The sequence below is a fragment of the Marmota marmota genome, unplaced genomic scaffold, assembly GCF_001458135.2.
Source record: "Marmota marmota marmota unplaced genomic scaffold, marMar, whole genome shotgun sequence".
Lineage (NCBI taxonomy): Eukaryota > Metazoa > Chordata > Mammalia > Rodentia > Sciuridae > Marmota > Marmota marmota.
This window is the reverse complement of record NW_025999990.1, coordinates 10,162,335-10,187,741: the sequence shown is the minus strand read 5'-3', so window position 1 is coordinate 10,187,741 and position 25,407 is coordinate 10,162,335. Positions and strand designations below refer to the sequence as shown.

Genomic DNA, 25,407 nt, shown 5'->3' with positions numbered 1-25,407 from the left:
GCAATTCCCCCTGTAAAAGCTCCATGCAGTTCTCCTGGTCTACTGCGAAAGCTCACTCATCCTCAATCACTCCATGCTCCATCAAGGACCCTGGACAGCTCAAAACATGTTAGAAACCAGATGGCAGAGCTGTAGAAGAGAGCTAGCAACTCATTTATTAAGAAAACTGTCAGCCAATCTGTCCGCTCATAGTGCTGTGTACACTGGCCTGGGATGACCTTCTTCCCGGGAAGCCAAGCAGGAGCATTCTCTAATAGAGGGATGGGAAACACTGCAAGGAATCTGTTTGTAAGGAGACCCCCCCCCAGTCTGCTTAGGGCACAATAGGCTGCTGTGTAAGGCATCTGGAGGAAACTCTGTCATGACCTGGAGAACCTCAGGCAAAAGGAATGAACAAGATGAAAAACCAAAGTCCTGGGCCAGTTCAGCTCTACACAGATGGAGACCCAGAGTGCTGATTGAAACCAGAAGACCAAGACCCAAACAGAGAGAAAAATTCTGGAATAACACTGAGCTGGTTCTTGCTGACTTTCCAACTTAAAACTTTCCCATGCTCCTTTGGCTTGGACAAATTCTACCCATCTTCTGTGTGAAAATCAAACCCCAGATTGCTCTGAGCTATGGTAATCTCTCCTTTGAACTTCCATGGCAGGAAGCATCATGTTCTTATTTTTTGTCAAGTGGATACTCATTCAGTTTGCACCCACTGTGTGTGTCTTGTCCTTCTGATTAGGATGTCAGGAGGTCCTAACACCAAGCACCCTATTAAGCAATGATGACCAGGGATATAATGGTTTAAATAATTTCCTAAGGGGCTGGGATTGTGGCTCAGTGGTAGAGTGCTCGCCTAGCACAGGTGGGACCTGGGTTCGATCCTTAGCACCCCATAAAAATAAAGGCATTGTATTGTGTCCATCTACACCTAATAAATAAATATATATATTTTAATTTTTATTATTAGTTGTTCAAAACATTACATAGTTCTTGACATATCATATTTCATACATTTGATTCAAGTGGGTTATGAACTCCCATTTTTACCCCGTATACAGATTGCAGAATCACATCGGTTACACATCCACTTTTTTACATATTGCCATACTAGTTAGTGTCTGTTGTGTTCTGTAATTTCCTAATATAAAATTTCCTTTACTGCTAAGGGAAAAAAAACACCTATTGATCTCTGGATGGCCTCATAAAATATAACACACACTATTTTGAAGTTTTCATTGTATTTTTCCTGATGCAATGAGAGGACATCTTGGATTTTTATTGAATTAATAAAGGCAAACCTCCAAAACTCTATGCTGAGTGAAAGCAGCCATAAAAAAAGAACATAAGCTCCAGGATTCTCCTGATATGCAGTGCCACAACAGGCCAACCACACTGGAGGAAAGTGGATACCCTGATCTGGAGAGTGTACTGACCGCAAGTGGCCTCAAGGGATCTTTCTGGAATGACAGGGCCTTGGTACAAGGGTGCAACCAAGTTTTGCAAAGCTCACCCAGTTATAACTTGAGTGCATTTTATTTATTGAATATATCAAAGTCCACTTCCAAGGAGAAATAGATATAACAGTAAACTTACATGTAAATGTATTAATACAGGAAGGTGAAAGAAGGGATAGAAGAAACGAAGCTGGCCACAGTGATTAGAATATTCTATTCTTGCATATGTTAAATTTTCTCCCTTAATAAAGTTCAAATTTTTTCCTCAGTTGTTTCTAAAATGATCTTCAGGAATCTCAACCAATCTCAAGACAATCACCCTTCCTTCCCAAACGACTATCAGTTCTAAGGGTTTCTCAGGCTGACGGGCCATCTCCTGAGGACCCCTTCGCACAGGCTAGTGGCAGTTCCCTGGACACAATTCTGCTTCCCAGTGACACATGATCTAAACTGAGCTCTTGGGAGGCCTCTGCTGGCCACTCCACCAGCCTCCTGGGCCCTTCTTCACACTCACCGGGAGGGCCCTGGCCTCCAGGCAGGCCAGGTGGTCCTGGAAGATAGGTGTTGGAGGCCAGCACTTTGTCACCAGTGATATATTTGCCCAGCTCAGCAGCACTGTTAGGGAGCAGTGCAATCTGCAAAGAGAAGAGGAAACCCAGGTCAGAAAACAGCAGCCCCACTGAGAGAGACTCCCAGCTCTTGGGTTGTGTGCAGAGGCCATGAAGCCTTTCCCTGGATTGTTTTCTAGTTCAAACTCCTAGGGACTGAAGGAATTCCTTCTCAGCCTAGGGGCCTTCCATGTGAACAGCTTGCATGGGCTCCCTCAGCTAGTCAGTGGTGAACCTAGATACACACCTGATTGCACAGATGTGATCAGTGCTCATCATCCCTCTCGATGACCAGAACCTTCATGGTTCATACTTCCAATTTGTTAATCGATTTCAAACTTTTGTTAGTGGGCTCAAACTTTTATTGATCTCCTATGTGCCAGGCTCCACGCTTAGTTCATAGGTTCCAAAGGTCTGTGTCCCTAAAGAATACTCAGCACTGGGAGCCAGGACCGAGAATGTGCCTGATGGTTCACCCACACACTCAGGGCTGACCTTCAGCACACGTGGGAAGTGGTGACGGTGGTGACTTAAAATGTACCCCCAAATGCTGTGGTTTTCTTTCAAAGGCAGAGACTAACCTCCCACCCCTTTGACCATGGCCTGTTCTTGGTAACCTTTCACTGAAGAGTGACAGAAGCACAGCATTTGGATTCTCAGCCTGGGACCCAAGGACACCACATCCACCTTGCTGCTTGCTGTCTTTGATGATTCTGTCTGGGAAAGGCCAGAGGACTGCATGAATGAATGACCTTTGTGCTCCTTGAGGTCGGGTCCACTGTGGATCCATGAAAACTTTGCTAAAAACAAAGGCTACAGATTCAATTTCTTCCCTGGCAAATGGAACAGGGGACAGAGCTCCACCTCTAGGGCTGATAAGTCAGGAAGTGGATGTCGGGAGCACAAGACCTGAAACACAGTGCTTCCTCCAAGAAGCTAATCCAGAGAAGCAAGATCCAGTGGAGAAAACTTCTCTGTATCCCAGAGTTCTGTAGAAATGGGGCATCTCCACCATTTTCCAAAGCATCTTGCATTTGCATCCATCCTCCAAGACAAGGCCCTGCTTGAAGACCCTCTGTTCAGAGGGAAATGCAGGTTCAAGTATGCACAAAACTGATCCCATCCATAACCTCTGATGTGCTCTGAGGCTCTGAACCCATCTTTGGGTGAGATTTTGAGGGGAACCTGATCCCAGTGCATGATTGGGGTGGCCGACTGCCACTGTGAAAATGTGTCCAGTGGGATCAACATCAGTGCAGAAGCACTAAATTAAAAGTTGTGCCAGGTTCTCCTTCTGGAACGTACGTCAACTCTGCAGTATGACTTTGGGACAAAGAAACTTAAACGCTGATTTGAACTACAGAGGCTCGTCACTTCTCCCTTCCTCAGAGATTTCCTCCTCCTCCCAAGATACTGCAGACCCTAAGTCAAGTTCAGGTGCAGCCCAGGAAGCTCTCATCTGGCTTCAGAAAGTCTTCAGTCTCTGGTTTCTGAGCAGGGAGGTTTGGCCCTAGTGTACACCATTCTCCCATTATGAAGCCCAGTTCTGAAGAACTTTTGGGCCACAATCTCATTCTCCTGCTGGGTTTGGGGCCCTGAAACAGCCTTAGAACTGATGATGATTCTTAGTCACAGACAGGTATTCTTGCCCATGAAAGAAATCTGACATCCTACAAAGGAGGTAGCATTATGTCACATGGTTTGCACCTGGGCATCAACCTTTACCTGACACATCAAGGAAAATGAATTCCTCCAGCCCCTTCATAAGGCGACTGCCCTCGTCTCACAAACCCCCATTATCCCTGTGACAAAGCACTTGAGATTTTGTTTACAAGGCAAGGCCATAGGAAAGCTCAAAAGGACGTCTTGGTGACATCCCTACTACTGGCGAGGAGGAGGAAGAGAGCCACAAGGCAGATAGGGTAGTTACTGCCCCATCTTCCCCTCACCCCCCCCCAAAGCTGGTGCCAGGCTCTCCTGGAGTCAACAGGGCCCATCCCCACTCCAGCCTCCCCAGCTGTCCTATTTAAGGCAGGACTGGTCCTGCATTTCAAGAGGGCTGAAGTTAGCTCAGAGTGCAAGGATGCTCTGGGGACAGGGAACTCAAAGTCATCAAAACCATCTTCCATGGGCTCCTTGATATCCTTAGGGCTCCCGAGCACACACTCCTAGGGAGTTAGGAGCCTGTCCTTGGGCATGGATAGATACATAAGTCTGTGAGCTAAGAGACTCTGGACTACCTACCCACTGCCTTCCACGTTTTGAAAAGACCTAGCATTCCCTTACATTATGTAAGGAGGGCACTCAGCTGAGATGCCTCCCATTCAATTACCCTATGATCATTATTCAGAATCCAGTGGAAGTAACTGTAAGAATCAATCTTGTACAACCTGAAAGTCATCTTCACAAAATTTCAGGCCAGGGCTCATGGTTCAGAGTTCCCGCTAGGACATGCCTGTGATCTGGGGTTTATTTAAAACAGTGCCGGTGTCATGGTATCTCAGCAACAGTCGGCTCCAACCTGCAAATGGGTGTTCCTGGTTCTGGAGTGAACCGACAAGCAACGGATACTAAGTCTCCAACTGCAGGATGGGGGGCCCCACACGGATACTGAATGCAGGTCCAATTTTGTTATTCGCTTCCAACTAAGACACTGAAATGTAGATTCCGGCAGCGGCCTCTGGCACTAGGCAGACTCATATTGCAATCTCAGCCCTGCCTCTATCTGTAGGTTTTGGGATAAGCCACAGAACTTTGATTTCCTCACCATCAAAAAGGGGGTTGTCACATCCACCTACAAGGGTGCCCCAGGGTTAAGCTGCTGATGCCTTTAATGTGTCTGGGCCCCTGTCTTGTCACTGTCATTAACAAAATGGAAATGCTCTGCCCGGGCTTGCTCCTGGCTATTTCTAAGTAGCTGTGTGACTTTAATTTTTTTTTAACCCTTCTAGGCTTTTCTCTTGTCTACAAAACTAGAGCTTTGAACCAGCACGTCTTCCTACTAAAAATTTTGTAAGCAGGGCTGGGGATGAGACTCAGGAGCTGCTCTGCAGCACCCCTCTCAGGAGGCTTTGCACTTTGTTATGGTGACTGATGAGGTGAGCAAGGAAAGGTTGACCCCAGCAGCCTGGCTGAGCCCTGCTGGGCAATCACATTCCAGTTCCCTTCAGTTCCTCTGTGCATCAGCAAGACCAGAGGGAGGTGCAGGTTCTGGTGTTAGAGGCAACTGTCTGTACAAACTAAGCAGATGGGCTTGCTGGACCAAGTTTGTTCAGAAAGAATTATGTAGCAACGCAAGCAGATTCTCCGTTTCCTCTGGATTCCAATCAGTAAAATTATCATCTCATATTAGCTTCATAAAAGGATCTACCTGTTGGGCGCAACTTGGTGAGATGCTGCCTAAAAAGTTTTTTTTTTTTTTTTTTTGGTACCAGGGCTTGAACTCAGGGGCACTCGACCACTGAGCCACATCCCCAGCCCTATTTTTTTTTTAAGAGATAGGGTCTGAGTTGTTTATTGCCTCACTTTGCTGAGGCTGGCTTCGAACTCACGATCCTCCTGCTTCAGCCTCCTGAGCTGCAGGGATTATAGGCGTGCACCACCATGCCCAGCTTGTCTGTAAAATTCTAAGGAATGCCAATGTTAGTTATTTATTTGGTACACATTTACAGGGCTCTTTCTAGGTGGTAGGCACCAAGTCCTTTGTAAATATTAATTCATTTGATCACAAAAATCCTATGTACCAGCTGTGACTTATCCCCTTTTTATAGTGCTCAGGCACAGAGAGCTTAAGCAGCTAACTCAGGGTCTCACAGTTGTCAAGTGATGGGGAAGGAAAAACAGCCATTCACCTCCCAGAATCTATGTTCCTATCCATTGCCCCAAACAGCCTCTTAGCTACCATGATATTTGGCCAAGGAATCTAGCCACATTAATATATTTGGCCAAGGAATCTAGCCACGTTAATATTGGGATTAGTCTTCCCACCAATCCTAATGTTTATTCTACATAATAAATAGATCAAGGTGGCAAGGAAGCTGCAAATGCACTGGACATCAAAGGCAGCACCAGATGGAGCAGGCAGAGCAGCATATTCATGTTTTCTGGCTTTTCAAACCTCAGGACCTCCTAACTCCTCGAGCTTGACCATTTAGCCCACTGCCTTTGGCCATTATTGGTTGAGTTACACTGTGGGCCTGTTTGTAACATTGGATAGTATGTTTATTTAAGGCAGGACTTAATTCCGTACTGTTTTATGTTCCTCATTTCCCAGACCACTGTGGGGCACAGGAGGTGCTCCATAAACACTTCCAGAATCATGATTCACTCTTCCCTAATGGTTCACCAGAGGAAAGGTTATTAGTTTAAAGAGATCCCTTGCTCCCCAGTGACCACCATGGAACCTGCAGTGTCCAGATTGGCCCCTCATTCTCAGGTCTCCTTCCCCTGGGACTCCGTAGCCATCCCAATTTCAAACTGTCCCTGCAGCTGGGATACAAATAGCTTAAAAAAACAAAACCCAAACCCCAGGCTGGTTGGCTCTAGTTTTTCACAGTGCTGGAACAGTACCGAAACTGATCCAGAAATTCAATAACAGATATTTTATCTATTCCCCTGAATCCCTTTTCTCACCAAATCACCTGTTTCCTTCCCATACCACAGGGGAAAAAAAATGAAAGGGTAGAGGTACTGGGGTCTGCATCGCATTAACAAAAACAAACTTCATTGAAAAATAAGAATCAAGAAACCTCAAAAACCAGATACATATCCTAGTACATGATTGGAGAGCAAGCAGCCTTTCAAAACACACTCAAGTTAACCGCACCACTTTTCTCCCACACCAAACCTCACTTTAATATTACTTCCTGTGTTTTAGAAAATAATCTATCATCTACGCCTAGAGGCTATGGTTTAGCCCTTCGCCTTTAGAAAACGGCAGGCCTTTTAAGTACCTTGTGTTCTGTAGGTAGGTTGCCACCTCCCCTGTCCTTTACAATTTATTGTTGAAGGCCCCAGGGCATTTGACCTGCAGCATCCCACATGTGGAATTAGGCTGACTGCACACTCAGTGGTGCAATTCAACAGGTGTCATCACTTCATACTGCGGGGCTGGTCACAGACCAGGACACCTGGTACCACTTCTTGGCCAATGTTTATTTGGGCAGTTGTCCCAATTTCTTTTGTGAACAAAAACCAATGGCATTTGCAGCAGCCAGCTGATATGAAAAATCAACTGATGGTACGAACACCAGCACAGGAATAGAAGTGAGAAGACCTAGGTGTGAGGTTTGGCCTCTCGGGCACTTACTTCACCCCCGAGAATGCAAGTACCTTTCTCACAGGGTTACAGAAATAATGACATGAGATTCTGGATGTAAAACTGCTCTTTATAAACTATATAATGCAACACATTCTAATAGGTACCTTAAAAATGAATTGCTCCTCATAATGTTCCTCAAGGGTCTGCATCCAGTTTCTCAGAACTGTCACCATGCATATGTAGGGAGACTTTGGAGGAGGAAGGCCTCTTGCCAGCCAGCCCACCCAACCGCATGGGTGTACTGCAGGATCAGACAGCCTGGTGGATTATATACAGCATGCAGCAGGGTCTTTGGGGGTGGCAGGTATCATGACACACATTTTCAATTTCTTTTTAATAGCTCTTCTTTCATTGATTACAATACACTGTAAAGAGGTGAAAGGAGAGCCAAACTTTGCCCCTGAATTTCTGAACTGGTGATATTTAACTCTGCTGTTCTATTGGGAAGAACTGCCCTACAGCCCATGGATTATTTCCAGGGAAGGAAAGTGAAGGTGGCTTTGTGCCTTGCAAGGTAAGCCTGGGACACTGATAACTGCCTCCATCCTCCAGCCTACAAAATGTGTCTGTAACTATTCCACGCACTCTTTTAAGTCCCCTTGATGAATATCAGTGTCAATGCAAACTCCACCCAGGGATCTCTGTGGCATTTAGTTATTCACCTGGGTCCACACTGGCACACACAAGGTGAGCTGCCTGATCTCCCCATCAGATCACAAGCTACTCGGGGTCAGAGCTATGTCTTGTTTATGATTATACAACACATTTATATATGAGTACCTTTGCTAAGGTCAACGACGTCTTCAGCAACAATGTTTAAGAGACCGTAAAGCGACTTAGTCTGTTGATTCGCTTGTTTAACTGGTAGCTGTGGTTCTCATTAGTGGCTGGTTGCAAGTTTGTCGAACATGGAAAAAAGATTTTCTCATGATTGCCCTTTTGCCCTTTAGGAGAACTGGTTGCCAAAGTTAAATAGATTATACACACCTCTTTGATCTACTAAGAGCCTTGAGTGGAAGCAATTAAATAAACAGAACAGTTTATGTTTTAGCAGCTTAAAAGCAATTTGAGTTGCTGACACACCAGCACGCTGATCTCAGGTATAATTAGCACTCCCTAGGTCAGGACAGGTGTGCAAGATGTCAAATCACCAGATCTGCCACGGGGACCTACTCATAGCATGACACTGCTGGAGACCTGGTATCCTCTCCAGCATTCAGGGAGCCCTTCATAAAGTCAGTCTTCATGCCTGGTGACACGAGGTCCCAAAGGCCTGCTTCCATAGGTGCAAGGAGCTGGATGAAGGGCAGGCCATACTTTTTCAAAAGTGAAAAACCGCTGCAGAAGGTCGTCAGTTGACAGAACTTTAGAGAAATAATATTTCCTATTGCTGAAGCACACGTAAGATACAATGACCCAGGGCTACCCCAGGCCGTGTCCAGACATTCCTTTTTAGAAGTGCCACAGCTTTGCCATGCCCACGGACCTTGCCAGTGTCTAATCACCTCCTTGATTCTTCGCCTCGTGTTGCATTGTTCCCTTGGTGGCTTCAGTGGGACCATTCCAAGTCCACAGCCAGCTGGCATCCACCACAGAGAACGTGCAGCATGGGTGATCTGACCCCAGGCCCCACACCTCACCCAGCCAGCCCTCCTCTCCCCCAGACGGCCCCCACCTGCCCTCGTACCTTTTGCTTCAGTTGCAGCACCGTCTGCTTCATCTGGTGGAACTCCTGGCATGAGGCACAGCATGTTTCGGCTTTCACCGCATTCTTAGACTTCTCCTGGTGCCCTGGGAAAGAGGATGGGCTCAGTTCCATACGGAAAGTCAGGAGACCCAAGGTGCAGGGCAACTGCTGCAGGAAGGCAGTCCCCGGTTGGGCAGGTTGTGGGGGGAGGTCACAGAGCAGCCTACAGTGGAACATGTGAAGGGTAAATGCCGACAATTATACCCTTCTCAGGTCCCTGCCATCCAGGTTGAAGACAGGAAGGGGTGACAGAGCCGTGTTGCCCTTTGGCTCAACTCTTCCTAGTCAGGCATCCGAAATATGTGGAGAAGTGCACTGTGGCCCTTTGATTATCTACACCTTTCATGTTTGAAATGGCACTTTATCAGTGCCTTTCCTGGAGGCGGGTTCTGTAAATTTGACATGATTTACAACGTCCACAGAGGGCCAGTGTTCACAGGCTGCCGATATCCCCCAGCTCAGGCCATGGGACTCCAAGCTGGCATTCGTTACCCCAGGCCACCTGGGTCTTCAGAGAAGCTCTGCAGGCCAAGTGGGGCCTAACAAGTAGAGACAGGAAAGAGAACTCTGCCGAAGAGGGGAGTCAGACAAGCACGGCCAGAATGTGGACCCGACTGTCCCGGTTCCAATGGAGTGGATGATCGGAGTGGGAGGATGGAGGTCACTCAACCATCCTTTGGTATCAACAAGCCTAATGGACCTGGAGCCTGGATCATCTCTTCATGCAGAACTCCACCAGCCTCCACAACCAAAGGTGACTGAGGCTTCAGGGCTTCACAAGGACACAATTTATACAATCCCCTCCATCTGTCTTACCTTCCCTCTACCTATACCTCATCCATCCTTCAGCCATTTATCTGTTCATCCAGCTGCCATTCATTCTACCTTCCTTTCCTCCCATCCTTCTGTGGAGCATCTGCTATTAGGCCCTGTATGGGGTGATACAAATGCGAAGTAAACGAAGACACCTGTTCAACGACTTATGATTGAAGCCAGCCCTGTTGGCAGAGCTCGGCCATCAATAACAAATTAGAAGTCTTTGTTTCTATTTTCACATGCCCAGTTGAGTTTTCTGAGTGTAACTGGGCAACTAAACAAGTTCAAGATAGGATAAACCTCTTCACCAGGCCCTACAATCTATTTCATTTGGATCATGGGTATTAGAACTGGCCCTTGGGAGGGTGAGGCGGGCATGAAGCAAGACTGCTACTAGAAGTTCCACTGAAAACACTTGGGAGCTATCTGCCAGGCAGGTTCCACCGAGGAAGCTCTGCTGGGCAATCTTTTCCATGGAAAGGTCTGGGCCGTTTTCTGTTTCTTTGTAGAATTACCAGAAGATGGAGAATCAAGATGAACATTTATCCAGAAGACTCAAAGCTCCTATTGACATTGAAGCAGAGGGGCGAGTGGTGTAGGGGCTGGCCGACTTGGACAAGATTCAAATCTTAGTGCTGTAACTGAGTCCCTTTTAGGTTAGGTAAGTCAGCGTCTCTGGACTCTGTTCCCTGAATGGTAGAATGGCAACAGCACCTGTCGTCTGGGGCTGACATGAGAAGTCAATGAGATCGGACATGTAGGAAACAGAACACTGCCTTGCCCACAGCAGGTGCCCCAAATGTATCCTTGCTGTTGGTTTTATTGTTTCCCTATCAAGTTAGAGAACATGTGGTAGGGCCCTTGATAGCCTGTGATATCCTCTTCCTGTATGTTTTCAGTCCTCTCAGTGATGTAGTCATGCGTCTCAGAGAAAGGGCTTCTGCCATTAAATTTTGCTCCAAGTTCTTCATATTTTAAAGGAGCAATATAATGGATCAACCACACGGGGGCGCAGAGCTCTAAATTTTACCCTCATTGAGCAGGTTGTACACCCTAAGCATTAGAAGTATAATGCCTCACAAATGATAGTAGCAATACCCAATACATCTCGGAAAGCCAAAGAATATTACCAGAATCTTCCAAGTGGGCAATGCCACAAGTGAACAAAGCACATTCATTTGTAAGTTGTGCCCCTTTGTGTTACGGTGGTAGTGCCCAGCCCTGGCAGTACATTACAGTCACCTGGGTGTGGGGTGAAAAAATCCTGCAGAATCTGGGCGCCCCAACCACCTGGAGTGGTAGCAAAACAACAGTATCAGTGTTTTAATGCTCCCCAGGTGATTCCAAGGCCGAGAACCACTCATCTATGGATTAGCAGAGCTTGAAAGTTACATGAAACACCTGGCTGTCTCTGACACTTTGAACTTTAATAAGTGACCCAGAAGGTCATGGTTATGTTATCAGAAAATAAACAAAAGCTGAAAAATAAAGACTAGTAGCCTAATTACTACGTAGCCAACATTTCCTTAATTTGTCTCCCAAATGGTGCTACACTGACTCCCTGGGGTGACTAAACTGGCTCCAGCTCAGTATTTTCAAAGAGAAAAATCAAAGTGATTGAATGCCTGTCAGCCAGATGGCTTGTGTCACCAAGCCTGTGACAACCTTTCAATCATCAGAGGCCACATGAGGGCCATGTTCCCTTCTACTTTCTGCCTGTTTGATTTTAAATTCTTGACTAACATTACAGACACTGGACAACAAAGTTAAAACAGGAGGAAGGAGAGGCGACTTTAGACCCAATGTGTTTAAACACAACATTCTCTTTATCAAAAAAGGTGATGAAATGCCGGGGCTCATTAGTCCAGAGCAGATGAAACTGCTTAGCTGCCTCTGCTCTTCCAGGAGGTACGGCTCTTTGGACCCGTAACATTTCTTACTGCTGAGATGAATGTTTGCATGTTCAGTTCCTCATCTTTTTAAAAAATATTTTTAAGTTGTAGATGGACACAATACATTTATTTATCTTTATGTGGTGCTGAGGATCGAAACCAGTGCCTCACCCATGCTAGGCAAGTACTCTACACTGAGCCACAACCCCAGCCCACAGTCGCTCATCTTCTAAGATACTGAAAGGAAAGTTCTCTGCTTAAAAGGCATTGAAGGTGGGCAGGTTTTCAAGCATCAGTACTTGTTCAGAGGACCAAGGAATGAAGACTGCCAGGGACTCCCCGAGTTGGTAGGGGCTACTACTACTTACACCATATGACAACCAGTTTTGAAGATTTAAGAGGGTGAAAGGCTCCGAGACTGCCAGCCTCATTCAACTAGTGAAGACTGAACCAGCCCTGTTACTCTCCCCCCTAACTTCCACATCAAGGAATGTCCCCTGGCTCCACAGCTGTCCAATGTGGTGACTTTAGGGCACTTTTCCTTCCTTCTGCGGGAACCCATTAGTGCCAGCCCCAGGTCCTCACTGGCCCAACCACTCGAGTCAGGACTGGAACATTCAGGGCACACAATGTACCTGTTGTCCTTGGTTATTACTTAACTACATAGGAATGACTCCTGGCCACTGGTGTTGGAATGCTTCTCTTAGCACAATATAAGACTGTATGCTAGTTTTCTATGTGTTTGTGGTGAGTTCAGTGGGGATTAGTTACTGCAAATTGAATACTGAGAGATTGCTTCGTAAGGCTGCTGCTGGGGAAGTGTGATGTAGCAGATGGTGGCATCCTAACAGGGGCTTTTGCTTTTGTTCTAATTATTTGAAGTTGCTATATTTGGATGAGGAGTGGGGGAAGAGAAGGGGAAGAGTCCCTGCTCTAATCTCTGATAAGCTTTGTGTTAAAATAAGGCCCAACGGCTGAACCACCAGACAATTCTTACAAGATTAAGCATGAGAACATTTTCCATTTACAGCACTGGAAGAGGAACCCAGTGTCTCTCCACATGGTGGAATGAAGCAGCGCTGTCTGTTCTCACTGATGCTGGACACTCCACAATAAGTCACCTCCCCCCTGGACTTGGGCTGCTCTATGTGTTGGTAACACCCACCCTTGGCTGAGAGTCCACCAGATAGTCTATCAAGTTTGGCCCCATAGCCAAGATTTCTGACATTAAATGTTTCCCAAACCATGTTTCTTAGGACATCACTACCTGTGAGACATTAAGATTTCTTAAATAATTTTGCAAAATGTAGTTTTAATCGAAATTAACTTTGAATTTGAATTGTGAGTGGATGCAGTAGTACATGCTTTCCCAAACATCCGAGCATAAGACCTGAAGAAAGGCTTCACACCACCACACAGGACCCCCAAGTCTGAACACAATATGGGGGAATGCTGCATCGTATTATTGAGATAAAATACATCTTTAAAAACCAAGGAAGATGGGAAAAAATTTGCAAATATGTGTTTCTTTTTTTGGAGGGCAGGTACTGGGGATTGAATTTAGGGGCACTTGACCACTGAGCCACCAGACTGGGACTCCTCATAGAGGGGAGATCCTATTACTTTTACAGCCAGATCATGGACTCCTGCCCTGACACTCGGCAGCAAGTGTCTGTTGTTCTGTGTCTGGTCGGGTTGCTGCAGGCTTCCTTCATGCCCCTATAAATCAGATTCTTTCTACATAGAAATGTGAGGCACAGACAATACACTTGCCAGGTTGAGCAGCCTGCAGCCCAACAGCTCAAGAGCTGCCTGGCTCAGAGCACAGCTGGAAACCCAATTCTGAAATGAAAAATTGCAAAGCTGCTTTCTTGTGACCTATTCTCTACAAGGTCCACACATTACAGTGGATAAAAAGCTGCACCCCATTTTCCCATGAGATTCTTCCCAATAAAGGACATAATTTATAGTCAAGTCACACATCCCTGCTCCTCCTACCACAAATTGCAGCGATTTTAATTTTCATTAACCTGTCTGCCCTTGCTTGAGGGCCATGCTCATTTACATGATTCCCAATTGCCCAGAGCCAAGGTGGCTCCAAATAGCTTTTTTCATCGATTTCCAACACATGGCGGCTTCCTCATGACTCAACCCAGTTGCTCCTCTCCATTTCATTTCGCTTTGTAGATTTTCCTCGGGAGGCAGCTGGTCCCCAGCTGTCTGTCTTCCCACCCCTTTCTGAAGCTGGGCTCTCATGAGCGCCCGGATGGTTGTGGCTTTTTGATGTCCCTCATTTCTTCATCCACGTGACCTGCCCAGGGCACCTGTGCCCCTCCCAGGGATGGCCAGGCCCAGCTAACCCCCTCACAGCACTCCGGCAACTTTCTCTTTCCCAGGGAAGTAGACAGGAGCCCAGCCCTGAACCCAGGGAGGTCTGACCCCGGGCCCTCTGAGTGACTGAGGACTTTCTCCACAGGGAACCTGTCCAGGCAACCGTGGTCAGTGGAGTACAATTTGCTTTAAAGTTCATCCTTATTTGGCAAATAAAAACAGAAAAAGAAGGCTTGGAGATAATAAAAGTATTTTTCAGTTAAAAAAAAAATAAAGTTCATCCTGACTGGAAGGCCCGGGACACTCCTTCATACAGGCTGAAATCCTAAACTCTAACGATGGGCACTTGTAATTTGGCAGAGACCCCAGAGTTTAGATGTGAACGTGATGATATTTTGCCCACCAAGGCATTCCCTGAAGCAACCACAGCAGCTTTGGGGGCTCTTTTCCCTTCTCCTCTTTCTTATTTTTTCCTCCAAACTTAAATAAAGATATAACCCAACAGACCAGGCTGATCTTATGCCTAGGTGATGGAACATCTCAGTTGAGGTACCTATATTATCATCATACAAAACATGTACAATGTAGTCAGTACTATGTAGCTGTATGTAAATCAGCTTCTTAACTGTGTTGGACAACCAGCTGTTAGAGATTTTTCTGATTGTGAACTGATAATTTTGCAAAATGAATTGCTTGAAATTGGATATAGGGCTGGGGTTGTGGCTCAGTGATAGAGCACTTGCCTAGTACGTGTGAGGCGCTGGGTTCTATCATCAGCACTACATAAAAATAAAGGTATTGTGTCCACCTACAACTAAAAATATATTAAAGAAATCAGCTATAATGTAACACAAACAAATGCTTGGATTTAAATAAAATTCCTTTCCAATAAAGTTTTCTAAACACTCAATTTCTATTTCTATCCAATCATGACTCGAAGAACAAATAGTTTGTGGACAGGCACCGGGCATGGATCATGCTTTGAGTAACACTGGTGTGGAGTGGTACCTCATGTGAAAGCGATTTATATTTATATTTCAGTCTGTTTCCTTGGGGAGAATACAGACCTTCTGGTCTCGTCTCTGCTCATTCTTGTTCGCTCTTAATACAAAGAATCCAGCGCTGCTGATTTCTTCAGGAGCGCACCACCCTCCTCCAACACGCCAGCTACCTCCTCCATGCTAATAAGCATCACTGCCCCCTTAAGTCCTCCTCTCTAGGAAGAGTCTGAACATATGTCCTCAGACCCCAGGTGCCACCGGGGTCCATGTAAATGTCCCTTCCTGCCCCGTTCCAAGGAACCTGGTTGGGCTCCCAAGTGCCTGTGTATAATTGTTACACACGATATGTATTAAAAGCATATTACATAGATTATGTTACGGCTCACTATATACAACATGAAAATACTACATATTACCTAAAATACAACTATATAATATTGACAATGTTGTACATGTTTTGTATGATATAGGTACTTGAGAATCTTATATAAATGAGATATCTATGGCTACAGTAACACCTGTAACATTATATTATATAAATAATGCATATTACATTATATATAAAGGAAAATAGACAAATATACTCTATAAAAGGTCCACTGGCTGGAGACACTGGGTAGCAGTGGGTGGGAACATGAGATACATGTGTAATAGGCAATATGTTTAAAATATAAACATTACACAAATAATACAATAATCATCTGAAAGTCCCCAAAGTGACAACGTGTAATATAAAAATATGCACAGAGGGCAACTCCATGCCTCACTCACCAGTGTCGTTGGGGTACTTGTCCCCCATGGTGCATGTCTTCCCGTCGTCCTCAAGGACATAGCCCTCCCGGAACTCACAGTGGTAGCTGCCCACAGTGTTGACACAGATGTGGTCGCACAGTGTCTTGTTGCTGGTGGCACACTCGTCGATGTCTGGTGTGAACCAAATGCAGAAAACGCTCAGTTTCTGAGAAGTCACTTATGCCACAGATGGCACAAGACTTGTCCCTCATAATACCTGTGCCAAGGACACTATTCCAGACCTTGACCGGACAGAGCCTGGCATGAGGTTGGGCACTGGGAGGATGGGCCGTCTGTGGAAGTGGCACTTTAGCCATGTGACTATCATTACAGACCAACCAATGATGGGTTCCTGGCCGTCACGGGACCCGATGGAGGTACGGCTGGCCTTTAGAGAGTTCACCTGGGAAATGATGATAATGAAGCCTGTCCCTAAATACTTCCCAGGGCTCCTCAGGAGAGCACTGGGGCCAACACACCCTGATGAGCAGACATTAGCTAAGTGATTTTTTGCAAGCAGTCTAGTGTGCTGAGGTTTTTAAAGTTCTCCTTTATGGCTGGAATTCTACATGTGACACAAGGGCCACTTAGGAATAGCCCCTTCCCAGTTAAGGAACACAATATACTTGGGAAAATATACTTATGACAAAATAGTCACAGATGTCTAATGGAGAGAGGCTTCCCTAGGAAATCTCTGCCTCATCAATGATCCAAGCAGACCCCCCATGAGCTGCGGAAATGAGGCATGAGACCATCAAATGAGTAACCGCGGAGGGTCCACGTCAACTGCCCACACCATGGGGCTTGCGCCCCTGCTGCACTGGGAAGAAACAACACGTTTCCCACCATGAGAAGATGGGCTCAATTCCATTTCCTGTTCACTGGCTAAAGACACCCCGTAGCAGTGGGTGGGAACCAGGACACACAGCCCCTGACCGTGACATGTGGGCAGACAGAGCCCAGCCTTGAACTTTAGGATGCCGATAATTTTTTAGCCTGGACAAGCAGCCAGGGACTCAGCTCTGGCAGGCTCCCTGGGTGCCAAGAGCGAGCACAGTAATTCGGGTGCTCCTCTGCAGTATACACTGTTGTCATATGTAGCCTGGATGGAGGCGACGGTTGGAGCCGCCTCTGCAGTTCCTCAGGCTGACTGCCTTTTTCTCCAGGTGTTCCCACCCTAAATGTCAGAGTGAAGCGGTTGTACTGGCCACAGAGGACACTCTTAGTAGAATGCAAAGTACTGCTGATCCCCAAATGTCTACAGAAAAAGAATTAGGGCACGTAGCTCCCATCAACTGAAAGGGGAGCCCATGGGCCCAGCCCTGAGCTGTGTGGAGTGTCCCATGCGCTCTGTAAGAGGCACCCTGAGTCCCTCCTACCCTCCTCCATTTGCTTGTCGGTTTGGGGTACCTTTCCCAGATGCTTTTTGGGAAAAACTAGGGGACCTAAGGCTAGACTTTCCCAGGTGCCCAATGGAGGAGGGAGCCTTGCTCATATCAAATGGCTTATTTCCCACCTGGGTCCATCTGAGGTCTCTACTCTTCTTCCAGTTGATCTGAAACTTCACTGAGCATAGTACTCATGTAAATGCACGTCCCTGGACCCACCCTCAAAGTTGTGGCTCACTATGTCTGGAGGAGGGGCCAGGAACCTTTCAAGCAGGGACCCCAGTTGGGGAGACAGGTTAGTCATGGGCTTGCCACACTCAAACACACAGTTCCAGACCATGAGCCCTAAACCTCCTCAGGAATTCAAGGAGGGCACTAAGAATGCCCAGTCAAGGAGAACGACCAGAGCAAGCTGGTGCCCCTGGTGATGGCCAGGCAACTGCTCAGCTACAGCCAAGTTTGCCTCTAACCTCCTGCCACACGCACACCTCTGTTTCCCCAGTCACCTCTTGAGAACACTCATTCTTGCTTCTCTGGTTTACATTCCAGACCACTCATTTCCTGTTTTGCATTATTCTATTACATCTGGCCTGGTTCCCCGTCTTTGGCTTTTACATCTCACTGCCAGTTAGGAGCTGGAAAATAGCACGCATTGCCAATGCACCCAGGCAGTAGGGCTTCTCCCACTTCCGGTGTCTCTCGCGGTCATATTGGTATCCTGGATAACAGGTGCACAGCACGCGGCCAAAGTTGTCTGTATACTGCTGTTCACAGGGAGCCTGGGCACAAACATCATAATCTGAAAGAGAAAAAGTATGCACTCTTGTCAGCCACAGGGTTAGACAGGGCAGCCTGGCCTGGAGCTCGCCTTCCGGGCTGCATTCTGCAGGTGTGACCTGTGAGCAGCCACACCTACAGGGGCATTAGCCCTGGAGGCTGTGGTACAGCTTCTGAGAGCACTGTGGTGGCAGAAGGCAAACATCACTCATGCTTTTCTCTGAGGTTGCCTCATTGTGCCCCTGGGTCTTGGTCACTATCCAGAAGCAAAGATGCTTTAGTCAACCAGGCTCTGGAGCAGTTCCTGGGGGCCTCTTTGATCTTCAACTGCTATAGGAACAGGGAAGTCCTTCCAGCAGGGCATTGATGGGCTTTGGTGCCCAAATGTAAGAGGAAGGGCTGGCTGGCAGACTCAGAAAAATGAGGGCAGCTTTTGGAATAGATATGTGAGAGTCTTCAGAGAGCCTATGCTCGCACAAGTGAGTGTGGTAGGTGTGCACACGATGGTGTGTGTGTATAGAGATTCTGCATGTGAGAGGGGGGTGGGTGAGACTGAATGGCTGCAGATCTCCTGCTGGCCCTATGCCTGTGCATACGAGGGTGAATGCCCAATAATGTGTTAGGAATTGGGGCATCTGCTACTCTCCATTCTTATGAACTGATATTTAATGAGCTTCTGAAGGGCCTCTGGCTCTAAATAGCTCAGTTTTGACATATTCTCAGATCAGTTCCAGCATCTCGTCACTGTCATCTCCATGTACTAGTCCCAGATGGACCCTCCTGAGACACAGGTGAACCTGGGTCTGCTCTCCTGTATGTGAAGGGAAAGAAGTGAGCCATCTCTGATGCAGACAGGGTCAACTTTGACAAAGATCAAAGTTGGTGATGACAGAGATCATTCTGGTGATGACCTGGTAAGCTGCCCTTGTTTGAGGATACTTCCCACAAGTGGGACTCCAGGTCTGCTTTGCCAGCCTGGGTTCTGACCAAGCCTACAAACTATCTGGCTAACCTTTCCTCAACTAAGCATCACCTCCAGGCAACCAAAGTTCTGTGTTTCTTTTGCTCAAAAGTCAAGTCTCAGTGTGACCGGTAATGAGCTGCCCTGTCCTGCCAGCTGTCACCATTACTGGATCAGCCATGGAGGAGGCAGGAGGCAGAGGGGCCGTCTAAGGCACTGGTTGACTGTGGTGCCCAGTGAGGTCTTGCTTTCAAAAGCAGCCGATCCCACTCTGCTCGGCTTCTTAGGTGCCACTTAAACTCTTCCAGCTCTTTTCATGTTCACCCCTGTACCTCTAAGTATCCAATTTGCATTGCTTCCTTTATTTTAAATATTGCTTTTAAAGGTTCCTTATTAACTTCCAGTCATGAGATACACTTAGCATTTTTATTGCATTTCCCCACCCCAGCACTTGGCACTTCTGGTTCCCTCCGTCTGGTCAATGGGTTTTGTTGAAATGTTAGTTTGGTCAATCTCCAGCATTTGCCCTGGAGTGACAATATAAAAGCTCTTCTGGGCAGAGCCAGGAGGTACACTCCACTGAACTGCCCTTCCCTGGAGAACTGTCTGATGTCCTTAAGGGAAGTGCCTTGTGTGTTTTGGGGGGTCTCAGTCATTGAGCTCATTTAGTTTCAAGTCTGTTCCATCTTTTTCCAACACCTACTTGGTGACGTGAGGCTCTGGAGACAATGCTCCAGCCTGTTGGGTACTTTCAATAAGGGATGCTGCAGGGAGGTGTAGGTACAGAGAGAGACCCACACAAACACATGGAGGCTGGAAGAGGGGCTCTGCACCTTTCTGCCTGTGCTTGTTCCTGAGCCTTATCCCAGTCCCACCCAACTCCATCCAGACCCTTTGGATAGTAGCAGTAAATGCCAGTTTGCAGTTTCTAATACTTAGAGAAGCAGCCTCACCACAACCATCTTAGGGGCACCCGCACCAGTGATCTGGTGCTCCTTCCCCCAAGTGGGGTTCCCAGATCCATGAGCCACAAACTGAGTTCAGAGAAACAGCACTGGCTTCCCAGTGCCGCCTCCTCCGAGCTTCTATGTCTTAATGGGTCTCCTGCCTCTCTCCGCTCCCCTAGCTTAGAAGTGGGAGCCAGTGTACATGGTTGTTACTTCTGGGAGAGTTTTCCTTTTGACTTTTCAGTTCTCAATGTCTAGTCATTGGTTCTTTCTATCAAATGTTCTCTGACAAATAGTGGAGCCTGTGGATGACAGTTATGATTCATTTCTAGGGACTTCCTGAAATTTTTAAATCTCTTAAGATGTTTAAGTATCTGCCCATTTCTGATTGAGGAAGTTTCTTCTAGAACATTCTGTGCTTTCTCCCAGCAGAAATCTCTGTGGCTGCTGCTTGGTGTGTCCATTCCCTATCATCTTGGGGATTCCATCCACACTCTTTTGACCCTATGCTTCCCTCTCCTCCCTCATCTTCCTCTTTTCTGGTTTATGCTCTAGTTGTATTGGAGCATATACTCCAGTAGCTTCCTGAGAAAAGTCACAAAAGAGGTAAAAGTTTTATGCTTATGCATGTCTAAAAATATATTTTAGTGATTGATAGTTTGGGCATAAAACTGTAAGAGAAGTTTACCTCCACAGTATGCAGACATCGCTCCATTGTTTTCTAATTCAGGCTCACTGCAGCTGAGTCCTATGAGATTCTACTACTAAATCTTTCATATGAATTTCACTTCTTCCCCCTCTGAAATTTTAATTTTGTTTCCTTTGTATTACAATTTCACAATGAGGTTTTCATGTGGGGCTTTGTTATTCTTTGATGGGCCCTTTATATCTAGAAAATTCTGGAGAATTTCCTTGAATTACATCTTTAATGACAACTCCTTTTCTCTGTGTAACTTAATTATCTTGTGTTCCCTGGACTGTTCCTCATTTTTCTACTTTTCATTTCTTTGATCTTCTGCTCTAGGTCTTGGGTAATTTCCTTAATTTCACCTTTCAACCCTTTTGCTATTTTCTATTTGTCATGTTTTTGATTTCTAAGAATTCTTCATTCTGTTCCTTTTTATTGACACCCTGTTTTTGTTTGATGCATTCTGTATTGTTCCTGAAGTCTAAGTGAATTAATTCCAAGTTTCCCTCTGTCCGGGTAGCTCATGCTTTCTCTAAGACTTTCCCTTATGTTTCTTTTTGAAGGCTTTCCTCCAACATCTGGTGCTCCTTGGGTGTTGTTCTAGTTTACTTGTGGAGTATTAAAAATAGCTCAACAGCAGCTCTTTGCACATGGGATTTTTATAAATCCCAAGCTTCAGCTTAAGTGACTCAACCGGTGCCTTCCAGCATCAGTTTCTAGAGCTTTTCCTTGTGTCTGCTCGATGTCCAGAGGCAGCATGTCCAAATCCCTATCCAAGAGTAAGTCTTTTTGAACTATGAAGGGAGAGGGATGGGTGTTTAAATCTTCAATGTGTACGCATTTTCTTAATGCCTCCATGTTTGATGTTGAGTTCTTACTTGCATCTGAGTGGTCCTCCCCAGCCAGCTCAAGAACCTCTGCTTTACCCTCTTAGAAGAGGGTATCTTTGGTTTCCTGCCTGGGTATAAAAGGGGCAGTAATTTTGGTTGCATGGAGGGCACATCATAGTCTGACTTTCAGACTTTGAAATCTAACCTGTTTTGACACTTCAACCCTTGTTTTCAGTTTTGATTGTCATTAGTTTTGGTATGAACTGTTGGCTCCTTAGTTTTCCCTGGTGCTGTCTGAGGGTTCAGGCTTTTCATTTTGCTGAATTATTTACTATCTTGTCTGTTCTCCGGCTTCTAAAATGGTGTTGCTGTTATCTCTTCTTCCTTTCTCCTTAATCTTGTGGGTGTATGTCTTTTGCTTCCCGCCCCCGCCCCCGCCAATCTTGTAGAGTTTCTGTGGGAGAGGCAAGGCTAAGAAATTTATTCTGTCCTTTGTTTTTGAAAACTTGTTTTTTAGAGCCTATCAACTTAGTCAAGTGGCTTTTATCTTTAAAATTTACACATTTTCTATACTCTGTTGTATTTCTCTTGGCTCCTATTTCAGATCTTCATAGTCTATGTAAACAGGATCCTACTCCCAAGAACCTTCTCCTTTAAATCCATTCTGCACAACCGCCACTAGGCTACCTGACCAACACACAGTGCTCAGACAGCCTTCTAGTTCTAAATAGGCCAGGCATCTCTGACAATCTAAACATTGGAAATCTCAAGAATTTCAAGCACCGTGTCTTAGATTTTGAAGTATTTCAGATTTCTGGATCAGGAATGATCAACCAGTGAAGTCTACACAAATATTCCAAATTTCAAGAAACTCTGAAACCTAAAACACTTCTGGTTGGTCCTGAGCACTTCAGATAATGATCCTCAAGTTTGTACTAATGAAGCATGGGTGGGTCACTCTCGCATTTGAGGTTGGGCACTAAATTCCTTGAGATTTCTCCAACATTAAGACTTACCTTTGAGCTTCTCTTCACTTTTGTCCTTGGTCCCAGTCACACCTTCTTTCTTACATACTTCTGTCACTTCACCTTAGTAATTAACGTCCAACCTGACACCTTCACTCTCAGTGCCTTGTAACTGTGGTTTTCTATCTTCACTGCAAAAGCCTTCCCTGATCTCCTCCATCGAGTCTATTTTGTCTCCTCTCAAGGCCATGGAACTCTGACCATCTTCCGCTCACAAGCTCTGACAATGATCAGGTACCCGCCCTCCCAACTTGGCCACTCTGTGATCTCAGTTTCTTTAAGGCTCAGTTTCCTCACCTGTAAAATACCGATAATACCAACACCCGCTTCACTCCTGTGGATATGAAACCAGATGACACGTCAATCACAGTGCCTGACACACAGGGAAAGCTCTACCTGCTTTTCTGCTGCTGGTTCCCATCACTGTTTGCCTTCATGCCCCCTGGAGTAATGGCCAGGATTTCTTCCCCATGTTGCATGCTCAGTTCATAACTGCTGAGCCAAACAAATCGGATCATCCTATCACACAGCCAAGATAACAATGGCAGGTGTAGAGGTACCAGATCCAGTCTTTGTAGACCTCCCTTGCAACTATTCAGCTCCACTGCTGTCATGCAAAAGCAGACATAAGTAAGTACTACTTTGGTGAATAGGTATATGGCCCCATTTCAAAGAAGCTTTATTTCTAGAGGCAGGGAATGGACCAGATTTGCTCCACAGGCCACACAGGTCACTGCCCACGACTCAGCAACAAATGAGCCAGCAACATTTTAAAAAACTAACTTCAACTCATCAGTTAACACATCTGTTTAGACACACTAGTTTCTTTTTGCTACCTGGGATGGTTAATTTCATTAGTTAACTTGGCCAGGCCATGCTACCTATACATCTGGTCCAAAGTCCACCAAGAGAGTGTGCATGCTGTGAATTAGTACCCAATATATGGTGTGGTTTCTCCCTTGACCAGTATTCATTCACAGGATCAGGAATCAAGAGGTGGAAATGAGAGTGGCATCCCTCTTGGTTACCCAGTTTCATCTCCATGATCTATTAGAGGAGACCTTTTCATTTGGGGGATAGAGCTGTTGCTCAGGCAGGTCTCACATGATCTCCCCACTTTAGCATCCCAGTAGCTGGGACTAGATGTTCACAACACATCCAGTTCTACTAGCAGAATTTCTGATTCCCATTCCTGTGACTTTATGCTCTTAGTTTCAAATGGAGGATGATTGTGGGAGGAGAAAAAAATGCTTCCGTAGGTTTGCCATCTGGACACTGGAGTCCTCATGCCTCATAGGCCTGCAAGGGAGGAAGTCACTGCATTGGCCCAGTGACAGTCTAACAAGGGGAAGCTGGATTGTTACTCCTCAGCAAAGGAGTGTCTGGATATAAGGAATATCTTAAGGTGTCTCTGGGTTACTCTGTCCTGCAATTACAGTTGACGGAAAACAACCACCCAGTTCAGGCTAGATGAATGTCTCAGGAAGAAAGGTGTGGAATACCTCACCAGGTTTAAAAACAACAACAACAAAAACACCACAAAAAATAAACATGACCAGGTGAGGAGCTTATTGGAGGCAAAGGGAAAAAAGTTAGTGGAAGAAAGAAGTTATGAATAGCAGCTACGACCATGTGACCAGTTACAGAAACAAGGGCTATGATTGTCATGAGCATTTATATTCTAGAATATGTGTGTATGTGTGCAAATATCTTTTTCTTATCATATTGTGTATCAATAAGATGTATTAACTTATGTCACAGCATTGAAATATGGTGAACTTTAACACAACAGCATTTAAATTATAGCATATGGAGGAGAAAAATAAATATTACTTTGCATCCTTTTCTGGGGAAGGTGTCCGTGCATTTTAACATGGGGGTAGCAGCATTGCATCAGCCTTATGATTGTTTCCATTTGGAGATTAAGTTCAGGAGATTAAATGTGTATGGGTGCCAAGTTAAAAAGGGGTAGACTGTGATGGGTAATTTTATATATCAATTCGACTAGGACAAAGTACTCAGATATTTGATCTCACATTATTCTAAGATTATTTGATCTATACATTTCTGTGTAGGTATTTAGATGAGATTAATAGACTTTGAGTAAAGCAGATTACCCTCCCGCATGGGGTAGGCCTCATCTGGTCAGTTGAATGATTAGTAGCAACACATAGACCTGCTTTGATAAAAAGGAAATTCTGCCAGGAGACTGCCTTTGGCTTACCCTGAAGATTCTGGGCTTGTACCTCCATAATCTCATGAACTGATCTTATAAATCTCAATCAAAATCTGTCTCCCCACTATACACACACCCACACACATAGCCTATTGTTTTTTTTTTTTTTTGTCTCTGGAGAACACTAACATGCAATCTTTTTTTCTTCTAGTACTGAGGATTGAACCCAGGGCCTTTGTATATGCTAGACAAGCACTCTACCCCTGATCTACAACTCCAGGTGCCTAAAATACAGCCTTTACTGGAATTCTACATTTGTACTTTGCAATTTGTGGGTGATAGAATCCCTTATGACTAAATGTATCTTTAATCAAGGAAACAATCACTAATCTATTCCCACTGATTAAAACAAATCAACTTGAAAATATTCTGGTGAGAAGTAAGAGCAGAAATCATGGCAGAGGAACCTTTGGCAGTAGAGTCCACTTTCCCTGGAAATATTCAGCCCTTGGTTACACTAGTCACAGGTGCTGTGCTCTCATTTTAAGGGGAGACCTAGGCATTTGAAACCACAATATCTAACATTTAAAGAAACTAAGTATGGGGTATCCATAGGATGTATTTTTCAGTAACACTGAGCAAGGTCTTTCTTTAGTTAGG

The 25,407-nt window shown here is 45.6% G+C and overlaps 1 protein-coding gene across 1 annotated transcript in view; it reads right to left on the bottom strand.

The window, feature by feature from the left end:
* Nucleotides 1-1,113: 1,113 nt before the first annotated feature.
* Ccbe1 (collagen and calcium binding EGF domains 1) overlaps nt 1,114-25,407 on the bottom strand; it is a 214,219-nt gene continuing 189,925 nt past the window's right edge. Inside the window, exons 4-7 of the mRNA XM_048806128.1 lie at nt 18,008-18,142; nt 15,935-16,087; nt 9,064-9,167; nt 1,114-2,083 (exon numbers count right to left, since the gene is read on the bottom strand). Coding sequence (XP_048662085.1) covers nt 1,805-2,083; nt 9,064-9,167; nt 15,935-16,087; nt 18,008-18,142 — 671 coding nt within the window. The 3' untranslated portion in view covers nt 1,114-1,804. The remainder of the gene's footprint in view (nt 2,084-9,063; nt 9,168-15,934; nt 16,088-18,007; nt 18,143-25,407) is intronic.